The 14533-nt window shown below is 38.3% G+C and overlaps 1 protein-coding gene across 1 annotated transcript in view; it reads left to right on the top strand.

Moving 5' to 3' along the window:
- Positions 1–204: 204 nt before the first annotated feature.
- The window catches only part of smc3 (structural maintenance of chromosomes 3), a 29364-nt gene continuing 15035 nt past the window's right edge, over positions 205–14533 (top strand). Inside the window, exons 1-17 of the mRNA XM_040146023.1 lie at positions 205–403; positions 1102–1177; positions 1375–1413; positions 1518–1585; positions 1885–1956; positions 2805–2884; positions 2985–3063; positions 3344–3461; positions 3965–4140; positions 4515–4595; positions 5296–5460; positions 8335–8456; positions 9410–9623; positions 10082–10185; positions 12299–12398; positions 13591–13751; positions 14320–14461. Of these exons, the coding sequence (XP_040001957.1) occupies positions 389–403; positions 1102–1177; positions 1375–1413; positions 1518–1585; positions 1885–1956; positions 2805–2884; positions 2985–3063; positions 3344–3461; positions 3965–4140; positions 4515–4595; positions 5296–5460; positions 8335–8456; positions 9410–9623; positions 10082–10185; positions 12299–12398; positions 13591–13751; positions 14320–14461 (1812 nt within the window). The 5' untranslated portion in view covers positions 205–388. The remainder of the gene's footprint in view (positions 404–1101; positions 1178–1374; positions 1414–1517; positions 1586–1884; positions 1957–2804; positions 2885–2984; positions 3064–3343; positions 3462–3964; positions 4141–4514; positions 4596–5295; positions 5461–8334; positions 8457–9409; positions 9624–10081; positions 10186–12298; positions 12399–13590; positions 13752–14319; positions 14462–14533) is intronic.

Raw genomic sequence — 14533 nt, 5'->3', positions numbered from 1 at the left:
ATAGGGAGGGAAATAAATAGCAAACATGTCAAATTTGTTGTTTGCGTAGAAAACAAACAGCGACCAAGGATTCAACATATTAGTTCAATATGAAAGCTTTTTCCAATTGTCAAATTTTGGCCGAATTTATATTACTACCATAAATTTTTTCGTATATGTTTATATCCACAACCCCGTTTTCACATAATGGTGTCATCCATTCTATCCCGCCCCCGCCGCCATTTTCCATGTTATTCTCTTTTGCTACACAGCGTTTCATCAGTTTTGAATGCAACAATTTGTAATATATTGTTGAGTTTTGGGTTACTAAATTCCCGGCTTCTCCAGTTTAGCGGAGAGGGGAGTTTAACTCCAAATTCAGCCAAGGAGACGCCCTGCTTAGACAGCCATGTACATCAAACAGGTAAGCTAACATCAACGTACTTGTGTGTGTTGCCGACTGTCACTGGCCTGATGTTAGTTATGTTAGCTTAATGTTATTTCTCTGAATGACTTTGCTTTGGGTATCGAGGTTTTGCACACAGTCTAACGTTAACTGAATAACAGAGCTAAGCGAAATCACACCAAGTCAGATATAAGGTAAACAGCTAGCTTGCTAATGCTAGCTAGCCCGATTAATCCTCACTTGCTCGTCCTCCTTCTCGAGGTGCTAAGCTAGCGCTATAGGGCTAACGTTGAGTTAGCAAATGCCTCGCATTTCTGCTAATGTTGGACAAAACCCTAGTGTAATCGACTTCATCGAATGCAATATGAGCGTTGATTGTGGCTGGCTAACTTATGGGTTATCTTGTTAGCAAGCACGCACACCAGTTAACGTCCTGAATGAAAACCAGCCCATACAGCGGGAGTCAGTCAAGGCCCTGTTGGAGACCGTGTTCTGCATTTGATACATTTGTTGCTGCTCTTAGCACACAAGTTACACATGCTGAATATATTGGAGGGTAGAGGTAGCAATATTGCTTCAGTCAGGAATAGTTCCTGGCTTGCTACTGAAGTCCTTTCACTCAATCTCGTGGTAGCTACAGTATTCGGTTAACGTTATCCTACACAGAAGGATGTCACAGACTCTGTGCTCATGGTGGTCTCTGGGTTCTTGTGCAGGTCATCATCCAGGGGTTCCGAAGTTATAGGGACCAAACTGTAGTAGACCCGTTTAGTCCAAAGCACAATGTCATCGGTGAGTATATGCTCACCTCGACAATTCACTCACGCTTTTGCATTATACAGCATTTTTCAATATGTGTGTGGATGTAAAGGCGGAGATTACTTTGAATAAGTCGCCAGACCAAAATTGGCGTGACAAAGACTTGTCTCATGTGGTTGGCTGTGCACCTATGTTACCATGTCCTCATTTTGTGTTTTTTCTTGTTACAGTTGGAAGGAATGGGTCAGGAAAAAGTAACTTTTTCTATGGTATGTGAGCTTCAATTTGCTGCTGGAACAGCAGTCAAACATCGTTACCATGTATGTAATTATTGTTTGTTGTCTTAAACTGTGGCTCCTCTCTGTTTTCATAGCCATTCAGTTTGTGCTCAGTGATGAGTTCAGCCACCTGCGACCTGAACAGCGCCTGGCCCTGCTCCATGTAAGTGCAAGAAATTATCAGATACACAACAGATTCCCTGCTACTGTTTTTAGTGGCTCTCTGACACAGTGGTTGTGTAGAAATTTCTTGTTGGACATGCTTTTGTGGACAAAAGCTTGTGTAATTTCCTAATAACTAACTGGTGGATCAAAAAAAATCTTAATAGGATTAGTTGTATTTCTGTTAAGGCATGAATTTTGTGTCATGAGACATTGAAACACAGTGGGAAACATATTTTAACATGTAAAGTTACTAATATAAATATGTCATTATTGAGTTTTCCTCCCCTGTCACTGTAGGAGGGAACTGGTCCTCGTGTCATTTCGGCTTTTGTGGAGATCATATTTGACAACTCTGACAACCGGCTGCCGGTAGGAATGGCAAATATTTCATATTGATACTATTACTGTAATTGCTGACACACTGAAATAACTTTTCCAACTTGATACTGTTCAGACCTCTTAGTAAGCCTCTCAAATAACACCCAGTCACATCCATTTGTATGTTATAGATGTTTGTTTGTTTTGATTGTTGAAGCCATTATAAACTGAAGTTAGAGTTGTACTAGTACATTCGCGTGCCATCTGGATTGGCTAGTGTAAGCTTATATGTGCATATCATTGTATGTCCAATTTAATTTTTGCTGCTGATGTTTTGCTGATAGTGGAATTCGCACTTTTGTGTACAATACGTGCAAAATTAAAAACAGAATAAAAAAGTATATACTTAACTACCAAATTAGCCACAGGAAATGAAAAAAACCAACCTACCTACCTAACCAGCCTAGCTCATTTTACACCTGTGTTTGTACCAAGACTTAAAAATGGACATCAGTACAATCAATACATGTGGCAAACTACCAGATATTAGCATCACCTTCAGAACAACTTGGCTCAACATCCTTAGTCCAGGCAACCGATGAATGGTATATTATCACCATATTATTTTTTTCAGTTCATACTGAACTGTCTCCCCAAATTGCTGATGACTGTTATAACCAGCTATTTTAGATACACTTGTAGTACACATTCCAGTACACACAGTGATTATTATTCTGATAATGAAGACAGTATGTTAGAACCACTCTAGAAATCCAAAAATTGTTTTCAGCTGGGTGTGAAACTAATCATGCAGCCTGGTAATACTGTGGAATAACTAGCCAGTTCTCCTGCTGTGTGTGATTCTCCCCTTGACCAGCATTAAATGTCTCTCCCTCCAGATTGACAAAGAGGAAGTCTCCCTTCGTCGTGTCATTGGTGCAAAGAAGGACCAGTACTTCTTAGACAAGAAGATGGTGACGTAAGTATTGCTGTGGGGTGACTGTCCCTGTAATCACAGGAAATGACAACCCCTTGATTCCATGCAATTACTTGTTTGATGGCATCTGTTATTTTCGCAGTAAGAATGATGTCATGAACCTTCTGGAGAGTGCTGGCTTCTCCCGTAGTAACCCCTACTACATCGTCAAGCAGGGAAAGGTGAGAAGGGAGTGGGTGGCACTCATCGCATGCACAACACAGAAGACTTTTTCAGTGCTGTGTAATGGGTTACAGTATGCAAGCAGGGCTGTAAAAAGACTGCTGATGTCTGGGCTTGCCCTGTTAAAATCGTAACCTGCAGTATTAGCAGAATGAAAGATTGATGTTGATTTGAAATCTAAAATTGACATAGCTAAATGTAATTTATAATGTTTCTGGAAGGAAAATCACTGAACAGCAGGGTATTCCTTCTTATTCATTATTTCAATGTTTCATTCAGATCAATCAAATGGCCACAGCACCTGACTCGCAGCGTCTAAAGCTGCTACGAGAGGTGGCAGGGACACGGGTGTATGATGAGCGCAAGGAGGAGAGTATTTCTCTTATGAAGGAAACAGGTAACAGCCTCTTAACTCATTGTTTCTTAGACAGTATTAAATTCGTTTTTTTAACACCCCCCCTTTGAAAAAATTTGTTTTCATGCTCTCATACATGCTTGGGGCAAACTAAGTACAAAGTAGTCAATGCATGCTACACGTTGAAGGAAAAACAAACAAACAAAAAATGTGATGTTTATTTGGAAATAAAGTTCGGAAAATGACAGTTTTCATCTGCTAGCTATGATCTAAAACAACTCAAACAAAAGACTTTACTGTCACATTTTAAGTTAAATAAATATGCACTGTTGCTTAGCAGCAATCTTTATAGTATTATTTCATGAGTAAGTTTGCATTGTCGAAAATGCACATGAGGGCAAGCGACACACAGTTCCTGTAATAGCAAACAGCATTCATCAATAAACCATCACTAGTGTGAAATAATTCAAGTTCCAGAAAATTAAGTTTGCACTTAGTAATGGATTGTATTTTTAAAAACAACTTTGTTTGTGTGTGTTCCCAAGAGGGGAAGCGAGAGAAGATCAATGAGCTGCTGAAGTACATTGAGGAGCGTCTGCACACCCTGGAGGATGAGAAGGAGGAGCTGGCTCAGTACCAGAAGTGGGACAAGATGAGGAGAGCCTTGGAGTACACAATCTACAACCAGGAGCTGAACGAAACCCGTGCCAAACTAGACGAAGTAATGAAGCCAAGAAAAAAAAAAAGATGTATTGTATTTACAGAGGAGAAGACTGAACGTGTTAGACGTTATCATTACCATCTGTTTTGCTGCCAAGATGGGAAATCACCACTAGCAGCTATTCAGAGTATTATAATACAGTAATATAGTACAGAATGCTGTTTGACTGAATTTAGATATGACTGCTTTTTGTCCACCTCACCAGCATTTTTGATGTCAACTATCAAGCATTCATTTTGACATTATTTGGTAGAATAATGAGTAAATGTCATTGATTTATTTATCTATTTATGAATTGAGTTCTGTTGTGTATAGCTTACTGTACCAAGACTTTCTGTTAAGTATTCTCTGTGGGTTTTTATTTTTTTTTGCAGTTGTCCACCAAGAGAGAGACCTGTGGAGACAAATCCAGACAGCTGCGTGATGCTCAGCAAGATGCCAGAGACAAAGTAGAGGTAAAGAATTACACTACAGAGAAATTATATCCATATCTGGGATTAGGAGTGGGTGAAAATTAACAGTTTCGTAATCATCACAGCATTGTCTTTAGCAAGGTGTAAGGTGAAATATTCAAAATGACATTGTGGAATGTCATATTTATTTTCCTGAGATTGAATCAGTCATATGTTTATAAATCCAGCATTGTATACATTTTAAAACATTATTTTTTTACTATCTCATACTTTGACAGATTTTGGTAAAATTAGACTTGGTCATCATATAAACAAATTTTGTGAGTTACAGAGTCACTCTAACAATATTGTCGGGATGTGATTGTGTGGAGAGATAGTAAATGATAACACTGAATTCTCACTCAGCCCTATCACAAAGCGCAGATATGAGTAACATGCAAAAAGAATATAGAAACTACTTTTGAATATTAGTTTTATGTCTAATTTCATCATGGTCTTTGTTATTTTTTTGGTAGGGAGTAGGTTACCTCAGTCCTTGTATTTATTTTAATGTGCATAAATAAGACTATAAATGAATGAATGTGGACATATTTTTAGAGGGCAAATGTATCCAACTCTCCTGACAGTGTGTGTCCTGGCTAAATAAATGTATAGGCATTTAATCTCTGAAGAAGTAAATTGTTGTATTTATACTCCTTTTAATTAAATCTGACAGCATATTTTTATTATCTCCCATTTGTAGGAGACGGAGCGTGTTGTGCGGGAGCTGAAGTCCAAGATCTCTGCCATGAAGGAGGAGAGAGAGCAACTGTCGGCTGAGCGCCAGGAGCAGATCAAGCAGAGGACCAAGCTTGAGCTGAAGGCCAAGGACCTGCAGGACGAGCTGGCAGGCAACAGCGAACAGAGGGTACGGAAGCCTCCCATCTGCGTCACTCTGCACATGTGATGCTGCACCAACAACACTCCCACTCCCCCTTCCCCTGCATCATCATTGTATGTCGAGAGGGATGGCAGTTTTCTCTTTTCATATAATCCACTCAACCCTGTTGTAAGTTGGAAAGAGGAGGTCATGTCCACAGTTGCTTTACTTTTCGATTAACTTGGCTGGAATAGTGACCATTTGTGGCCCTCACAAATCTGTTGATTTAATCTTTTTTTTTTTTTCTTCCTTTTTTTTTTCCAATTAATTGATTAATTATGTAGTCTCAAAAATGTTTATAAAAAGAGAAGTGGGATTATGAGAATATTATAAATATCCCAGAGCTCAAAGTGATATTTTAAAATTGTTTGTTTACTCTGACCAAATGGTAAAAAACATCCTATGTTTACAGTAATAGGAATCACAGAATGGCAAGAAAAACCTGACAGTTTTTGAAAACTGTAGATGACTGTAGAAGATGTTTATTTTTACATAGTAAATGATTACAGTGCATTTGGAAAGTATTTAGACCCTTTGAATTTTTTCACATTTTATGTTGCAGCCTTATGCTACAATTTTAAAGAAAAAAAACAAAACAAAACATTTTCCCTTCATCAATCTGCACTAATGACAAAGCAGAAACAGACTTTTAGAAATGTTTGTAAATTTATTAAAAGGGGAAAAACTGAAATATATCATGGACATAAGTATTCAGACACTTTGCTGTGAACCTAGAAACCTAGAAATTTAGTGCCTCCTATACTCTTGATCATCTTTGAGATGTTTCTACACCTTGATTGGGGTTCACCTTTGGTAAATTCAATTGATTGGACATGATTTGGAAAGGCACAAACCTGTCTATATAAGGTCTCACAGCTGACAATGCATATCAGAGCAAAAACCAAGCCATGACGTCAAAGGATTTTGTCAAGGCACAGATCTGGGGAAAGCTACAAAAAATTTCTGCTGAATTGAAGGTTCCCAAGAGCACAGTGGCCTCCATAATTTTTAAATGGAAGAGTTTTGAACAACCAGAACTCTTCCTAGAGCTTGCTGCCCGGCCAAACTGAGCAATCAGGGGAGAAGGGCCTTGGCAAGAGAGATGACCAAGAACCCAATGGTCACTCTGGCAGAGTGCCAGAGATCCTGTGTGGAGATGGAAGAAGCTTCCAGAAAAACAACCATCACTGCAGCACTCCACTGATCTGAGCTTTATGGCAGAGTGGCCAGAAGCCTCTCCTCTGTGAAAGTTTTGCAAGAAAAGCACTTAAAGGCTTCTTAGACTGTGAGAAACAAGATTCTCTGGTCTGATAAAACCAAGATTGAACTGTTTGGCCTCAGTTCTAAGGAATTGTTTGTCCTTCTGGACTTATATATTTATAAATCCAGAATTGTACACATTCTCAACTCATTCCCCTCTAAAATGAGTTGAGAAACAAAGCAGAGGAAGCACCAGCCTGCGTATCAGACTCTTTGCAGTCAGCCTCACTATACATCATTCCTGGCACGAGTTTTTGTGTACAGAGCTGGCACGGATCGCTCTCCGTATGGCCTCGTGTTCAGTGTGTGTTAGTGTGCACGTGCGAGTCTGAAGATGATAATCTTACATAATGGCTTTATTGGCTCTGTCCGTGTGTGAACCATGATGGGTCCTAGGAAGCATGCTGGCTGGTGGTTGGATTAAGCCCACCTGGCTACGGCTGGCACAGCATCAGCCAAAAGTTATTGGAGCAGAATGAAAAGAAAGGGAAGCAGAACTGCGTCATTAGGTGCTCATGGTCCTTGTTTTATCATGTTTGAGTTGGCTTTGACAAGCGAGGGCAAAAGTAAAGATTTTCATACCTGTGGGAGGACAATCATCCACACAGAAAAATCTCAAAAGCAGCGGTCAATGGGCAGGTCTGATGTTTGGGTGATCCACGCGAAAGCTAAGATCATGAAATTTTCAGAATGGGTTCATCTACGTGGTGAAAGTTTTCTTACTATTACTTACCTTCTGTATTTGCTTCTTGTTCTCTGAATTCACAACCTGTTATTACTTTCTGTGCATTTCTGTGTCCAAAGTAGATCATAGCTTTCTTTGGTATCCCAGTTTTTTTGTGTTAGTAGTTGTGACAGCACTTTACCAGCAGTATCAGTTAAGGGAATTTATTGTTATACATGCATAGAGTGTTTGCTTTATACATGTATGTGTTTTACTATATACAGTATATACTAAAAAAGTAAATACATGCCATTAATACTACATTCAAAAAATCAACACAGTGGGTGCACACATTTTTAGAGACTACTCAGGACTCCAAAGCAGTATAGAAATTAACCTTAAATTCTACACTATGCTCTTGTTTTTTGAATTTATATCTATCCTACACCATAAAATGCACTGAAATTGTAAGGGATATGTTCCCACCTTTCGCTAGCCAGTCAGGAGTACTACATTTTTTTTATATGACAGCTGAGTAGAACCGGATATAACTATTTCCAGTAATTTTATTAAGTTTACTTGTAGAAATATAAAAACAATATAAATTGTGCAGATACTTTACGTTTCACTGTTAAGTGGAGTAAGATAATGGAATCAGATAAGGTTCATTAGGAATTCTATGTAGATAAAAATCTGAAAAATAAATTAGATACTAATGCACTGAGGTGACAGGGAGACCTTACATCTTAGCCAGCTTGTTTTGTTTAAATGTCTTAGCGCGTGTCCTTCCCAGCACCTTCTATCTTAACAAAAACAACTTTGTTTAATCATCCTTCCACTGTCAACAATTTATTAATTTCAATTTCTCTGCTTTCATTCTCATCCTCATCTCTGAAGTTCTACATTTGTTGTAAAATTTCACGTTCTTGCTCGTCCAGAAACGCCTGCTGAAGGAGCGTCAGAAGCTGCTGGAGAAAATCGAGGAGAAGCAAAAAGAGCTGCAGGAGACTGAGCCCAAATTCAACATGGTGAAGGAAAAAGAGGAGCGGGGTATCTCCAGGTAGGGATGACTCATACTCAGCTACAGTCCCTTGAGCAGCTTGTGACCAGGCATAATTCGGTGAGTCAGACATCCCATTTTGAATACATTTTGGTAGCAAGAGATCGAGAGGTGGATGTACATGATATATTTATGGATTCTCCTACAAGGCAGTCTGGTGCAGGTGTGCTACAAATGTTTCGAATCATTAATTGCAGGAAAGGTGACCCTAAGATATGTCACTGCTTATGTGTCACTGTTTGGAAGGGCAAACAAATATTCTGAATTCGATTATATAATCAAATGGGGGGGGACATTAGATCGTGACAATTAATATTGGATTGGGGGGGGGGCAGCTCTACTGTGGCTCTCTGCCTCGCGAGTTCTGTGGTAGACCTCGGCCACTGCACTGAATGCACTGCATGCCGGACACGAATCACAAAACGTCACTTTAATTGATTCAAAAGGAAATGTCGGTCAAGCTGAAGCGAATAATTCAACAATAACTGTTTAGTAATGATGGCAGAGAGGTTACAACCCAATTTGGCCACAGAGAGACTGATTTGCATTCAGAGCAATTTTAAAAGCCACATTTGGAAATACTTCGGATTTTGGTCAGTAGACAGCAAAATTGTGGAACCACGAGATAAAGTTGGATGCAAGCTATGTAAGCTGCAGTTATGTGCCCTAAGCACTAGCAACTTGAGGGTGCGTATGGAAATTATGCGCCAAGGTAGTTGTGTCTCTTGTTATATTGGTTTGCAGTCTAATGGAAATATTTATATATTATAGTTATATATTTAATAGTTGAATGTCTATTTTTTTGGACTATTTTGACAGTGGCTATAAATGATCAATGTGTACACGTGTCTACATTTGTTGGGGAAATGAATAGAAATAAGATGAATTACTAATGTCACATCCTGTTTGAACTTGTGGTTTATTTTACAAAATCTTGACTCATCTCCTTCCAGATTGGCCCAGGCTACTCAGGAGAGGACAGACCTGTATGCCAAGCAGGGCCGTGGCAGCCAGTTCACCTCCAAGGAGGAGAGGGACAAGTGGATTAAGAAGGAGCTGAAGTCTCTAGACCAGGCCATCAATGATAAAAAGAGGCAGATCGCAGCCATCCACAAAGACCTGGAAGACACAGAGACGAATAAGGAGAAGAACCTGGAGCAGTACAATGTAAGATAACTCAAAATGTTCAAGTACTTTTTCAGTTTTCCATGAAGAGGATTCATGTTTAATGGGATGTTTGGTTTTCAGACCCATTTTCACAATCATTTTCAGAGGCAGTTAGAAAAAATGGTGGTAATGGTATCTTTGTAGCTGTGGTGAATACTACTAGGTGTGGGCTGCAGATGCTGCTAAAGTTATGAAAACACTCCTGTGACTATTATTGCTACTACTAAAAAGTGCTAACTATTCACTTCTTCCTCAGAATAACAACAGGTTGCTGTTGTGGTTTTTAATCTTGTCTGCAGCTTGAAGTTTGATAGTAAAATCTAATATTGCGCTATTTCAAGTGGACTTTGAAATAGTGTAATGTATTGTATATGTCATTTTTGTCATGGTTACTATAGTTTTAATCTAACCTCCTGACAGGGGAATGAATCTGACCCACTTTCCACTTGTCTCTTTAGAAACTCGATCAAGATCTAAATGAGGTCAAGACTCGTGTTGAGGAGCTGGACAAAAAGTATTACGAAGTGAAGAACCGGAAAGATGAGCTGCAGAGCGAAAGAAAGTAAGAACATTGTCTTTCCCTCTAGCCTTTAATTTGACCTCACATCTTTGTAGGGCTGTAGTCTCTTGGTTGATTGGTTGGATGATATGCTCTCGTCTCTTGCTCTTGCTGCAAATACTAGCTTTTTATGTTTATTTATAATTCATTTGGGCTAATCAGTCCACCAGGTAGAGTGCACTCATTGCACAATGGCTGATTTAGTTAATGTAGAGATAACATGTAGATTTTTTTTTATTTATTTATTTATTTATTTATTTATTTATTTATTTACTATTTCAGTCAACTAAGATTTTATTTGACTACAGCCTTACATTTTTAACTTAATTTAGTTTAAAGTTCAGCCCTGGCTTGTCCTCATGCTTTTCAATTTTATTGTCTAGCGGCACATGATTTAGATGAATCTTTACAGGAGTCATGCCTGTATCTTGCATTAAGCTTAAGGTTAAATTGCTCACCCTTTCTTTAAGCCAATATACTGTTTCTGCTTGGGAACCTTCAGTTACTTTTCAGGGTATTGTCTGCTGTGAATGTCACTGGGCCTTGCCTGTCCACTTAAACAAGGAGGTTTATTTATATAACACAGAGGATGATGCCTTGGGCCACATCTGCGAGACACTTTTTTGTTTGTAAAATATCTTCTAGGGTGTATGAATTGTGTACTGGGTTAGCAGTGAAAATATAGTCAGGACAGATTCTTCCCAGCTTCTTGAAACCAACAAATGGAGCATGTCCAGTCAAGTCTCCATCTATTTATTGAAATAACACACTCAGGGTAAAATGCATATTATCGTTTTTAAGTATAAGACACGTGTATTGTTCTTTTTTAGACCTGAATTCCATTCAGTTGAATAACAGACAATTATCGTAACTAAATAAAAACAATTCATGAATATGTTAGTCTAATATTGAATCCATAATGCACCCTCCAGTTCACTGTAATCCATTGTTTTAGTAAGTGGGTGAAGAGGCAGAATAATGGCAGCTTTTAATAGAAGAAACACAATATGAAGACTCAACAGATGCAAGCTATCAGTAGTGTACCATCTTAAAAACATGAACAAATTAAAAATTATCCTAATGGAAACAAGAGGGAGCCTATTTTGGCAGTTTCATTGCTTTAATTATTTAAAGAATGGGTTCCCAATTTTTCAAGTGTGCGTTAAACCAATACTCAAATGCTCATACGTACATTTAGACAGTTTTTTTCTTGCTGTAATTATTATATCCAATGCTCATAATGTAAGTGATTGGGGCAAAACCCACCGACTTTTTTTCTGTACAAATGGATTAAAGATACTATCTGAAGTCAGTATAAGTCTGGAGCAGTTAGGTCAGACAAGTCAATTGAGTATTTTTAGTTAGTCTTTTAAGTATCAAATTCCTTTTTTGTGTGAGTGTCCCCCACTCTGTCTTGCAGCTCAGCAAGAAAACAATGTCTGAAATGCATAGAAGTCAGTTTGGACTCAAAAGACTAACTTTGGAAGATATCCACTTTTATTTCATTAAATCTGCTGAAGCCTCATATAAATGTCAAATAAACTTTGGATTATTTTTTTTTTTATAAAACAAGGACTGTGGAATATTATTTTCCTTTTTTGAACAGGAGGAATGATTACAGCAAGCAAACTGTCTCAGTTTACATTGGTGCACCTGACTGTTGGTTTAAGACAGACTTAAAAAAAATGTGAACCTGTCCTTTTTAGAGAATTTGTGTTTCAGTTGAGGTTGAAAGATAACTATCTCAGTCATGAATGAAAATCAAGGGAGTGAGCACCTTTGCATATCCGTGTATTTCCTTATGTATTATGCTGGAGATAAGGGTGCACACACAAACACACGTGTGTATGATGATTCTGCAGAAATTTCGTTTGAGATTTATTTTCTTAAATAGACATGTTACATCTCAAGTTACAGTATAATTTTTAACAATTTAAAAAAAAAAAAAAAAAAAAAAAAAATTGCTTCCCAAAGTAAGTCAACTTAAAAAAATATTTATATATTGTTTTTCCTTACTGACTTGACTCCTGTTCCTGTGAGTATCATGGCTGCAGTTCGGTTTTGGTGTTTCTGGTGACATAAGTGTAACAGTGTGTGACTGTCTGTGTCTGTCCAGCTACCTGTGGCGTGAGGAGAACGCAGAGCAGCAGGCCCTGGCAGCCAAACGAGAGGACCTGGAGAAGAAACAGCAGCTCCTTCGAGCGGCCACCGGCAAGGTCTGTGTCTCTGTGCATGACTGTGTAATTACTGACTTGCATTACTCAACTACAGGATACCTAATGCTTCCGCCTGGACATAAGTGAAAGATGTGTCTGTGTACGTGTGAGCGCAGAAAAGGAAATGACTTTTCAGAGGATTGAAATTAATGACAGAGTCATTGTACCACACTAATTGTTTTACTTGCAAGAACAATCCCTCCCTTCTTGTGAGCAGGGTCCTTGTAAGCCAGTGGTAGAGCTGCCATGATACAAAATCCATTAAACCGTAACACATGCACTTAATTGCAGAAGTAGTGTGAAAGAGCAAATGAGCAAATGAAGATATTGAAAAAGTTCCTAACTCTCCAAATGAGCCCACCTGAAAACTGCAAAGGACTGCCTTTATGACTCTGCCAGTTGTCAGGATAGGTTTATCAAATGGACTCATTCATTTGCCTCGCTACTGGCACCTTATCATAGCTAGCTCAATTTGCATATGATTCGCTCCTCTCTGCCTCATCCAGTAACTGCCAGTTATCTCTTCTGGGCAGATACATCAGTCAAGTATAACTTCTGAATAATGTCTGCTGACATGAAAGGAGGCTGTTTGGGGCTTCATGGCCTAATTTGTTTTTCTGTTGTCTGTACCTCACAATATGAGCTACTGTAAATATGGAGGCAGCCCATAGAAACCGTTTTGCCTTTGGGATCTTCCTCAGCATGCAGTTTTGCAAGTTTCACTTATTCTTTACGGCACAGGATTTCATCAGTTTAGAAATCTTTCTGTAACAATGTTCTACTTTAAATAAGGTCATGGTTGCTCTTCTGATTTTAAAAAGAAAAGATAGTTATGCAAACATTATAATAAGGATTTGGTGTATTTTCATGTATGTTATGCTGCTTAGTGTAGCTTTTAATGTAGCTACTTTTTGCTGAATCAAAACACATATTGTGCATTGATATTTTATCAGAAAATTTAGTCATGGTTGCAATTTGATTCGCAAATGTTGCATTAATATCCATTTTCTTTGACTTTACAGAAAATATATTTAAGTATAGAAGTTATTATCAATTTTATGATCAAATTTAGTTCGATTGGTTTTGTTTTGTAATTGAAGGTAGACTTATTCTTCTAATTATAGTATATTATCATGTAATTATATCTTTATCATATTATCATATTCCCCCTTTTTTTCTTGTGGTCCTCCAGGCCATTCTGAATGGCATTGACAGCATCAACAAAGTCCTTGAGCATTTTCGTCGGAAAGGCATTAACCAGCACGTCATCAATGGTTATCACGGCATCGTCATGAATAACTTTGAATGTGAGCCTGCTTTTTATACCTGTGTGGAGGTGACTGCGGGTACCAGGTGAGAACTGCTTTTTTTTACATTTTCACCGCCAGCTCCTAGTATTGTTTTCAGTAAAAATGTCACTGCCAAACTTTTGTTATGGGTATAAAAAGCTTTGCAGCAAAACATGTGTATTTTGATTTTTAAAACAACAGTGGCTCCACTTCCTGCATGCCAATACAAATGTGTCCTGTGGATATAAGGAACAGGGTGTTGCTCAATGCTGCATTTGCAGCCAACAGATTGATTAAAATATTCAGTGTTTGAAATACTATGAAGTGTTATAATCAGTATACAATGTTCCTTGGCGATTTTAATTATTTCCATCTGTATCTTCCTAACATATTTGATTTTAATAACAGAAAAAATCAAAAACAGTCATAGCTTCATATCTGCTTCTTATTGGAAAAGATGTTGTAAATATTTTGTACCTTTCACGATATTCAGATAAAGTTCAGTTTTCTACAATGATGCAGCCTTGGTGTGTAGCTACAGTGACAATGTGGCAAACCCATCCACTCATATGTCTTTATTTTTCTCGTTTTCCTTGTTACTGTGTCGGCCTACCTGCTCTCTTGTTTCCTAGACTGTTCTACCACATTGTGGAAACAGATGAAGTCAGCACCAAAATACTGATGGAGTTCAACAAAATGAACCTGCCCGGAGAAGTCACATTCCTGCCCTTGAGCAAACTGGACGTCAGGGACACTGCCTATCCAGAGACCAATGTAAGGGACATGCATATATTGCAACTGTTACTAAATTAAGGTGATAAATTTAGGCTGTTGATGGGAACTCTC

Source organism: Xiphias gladius, chromosome 15, assembly GCF_016859285.1.
Source record: "Xiphias gladius isolate SHS-SW01 ecotype Sanya breed wild chromosome 15, ASM1685928v1, whole genome shotgun sequence".
NCBI classification, from domain to species: domain Eukaryota; kingdom Metazoa; phylum Chordata; class Actinopteri; order Istiophoriformes; family Xiphiidae; genus Xiphias; species Xiphias gladius.
The sequence above is the reverse complement of the archived record's forward strand: the minus strand, read 5'-3'. Positions and strand labels throughout refer to the sequence as shown.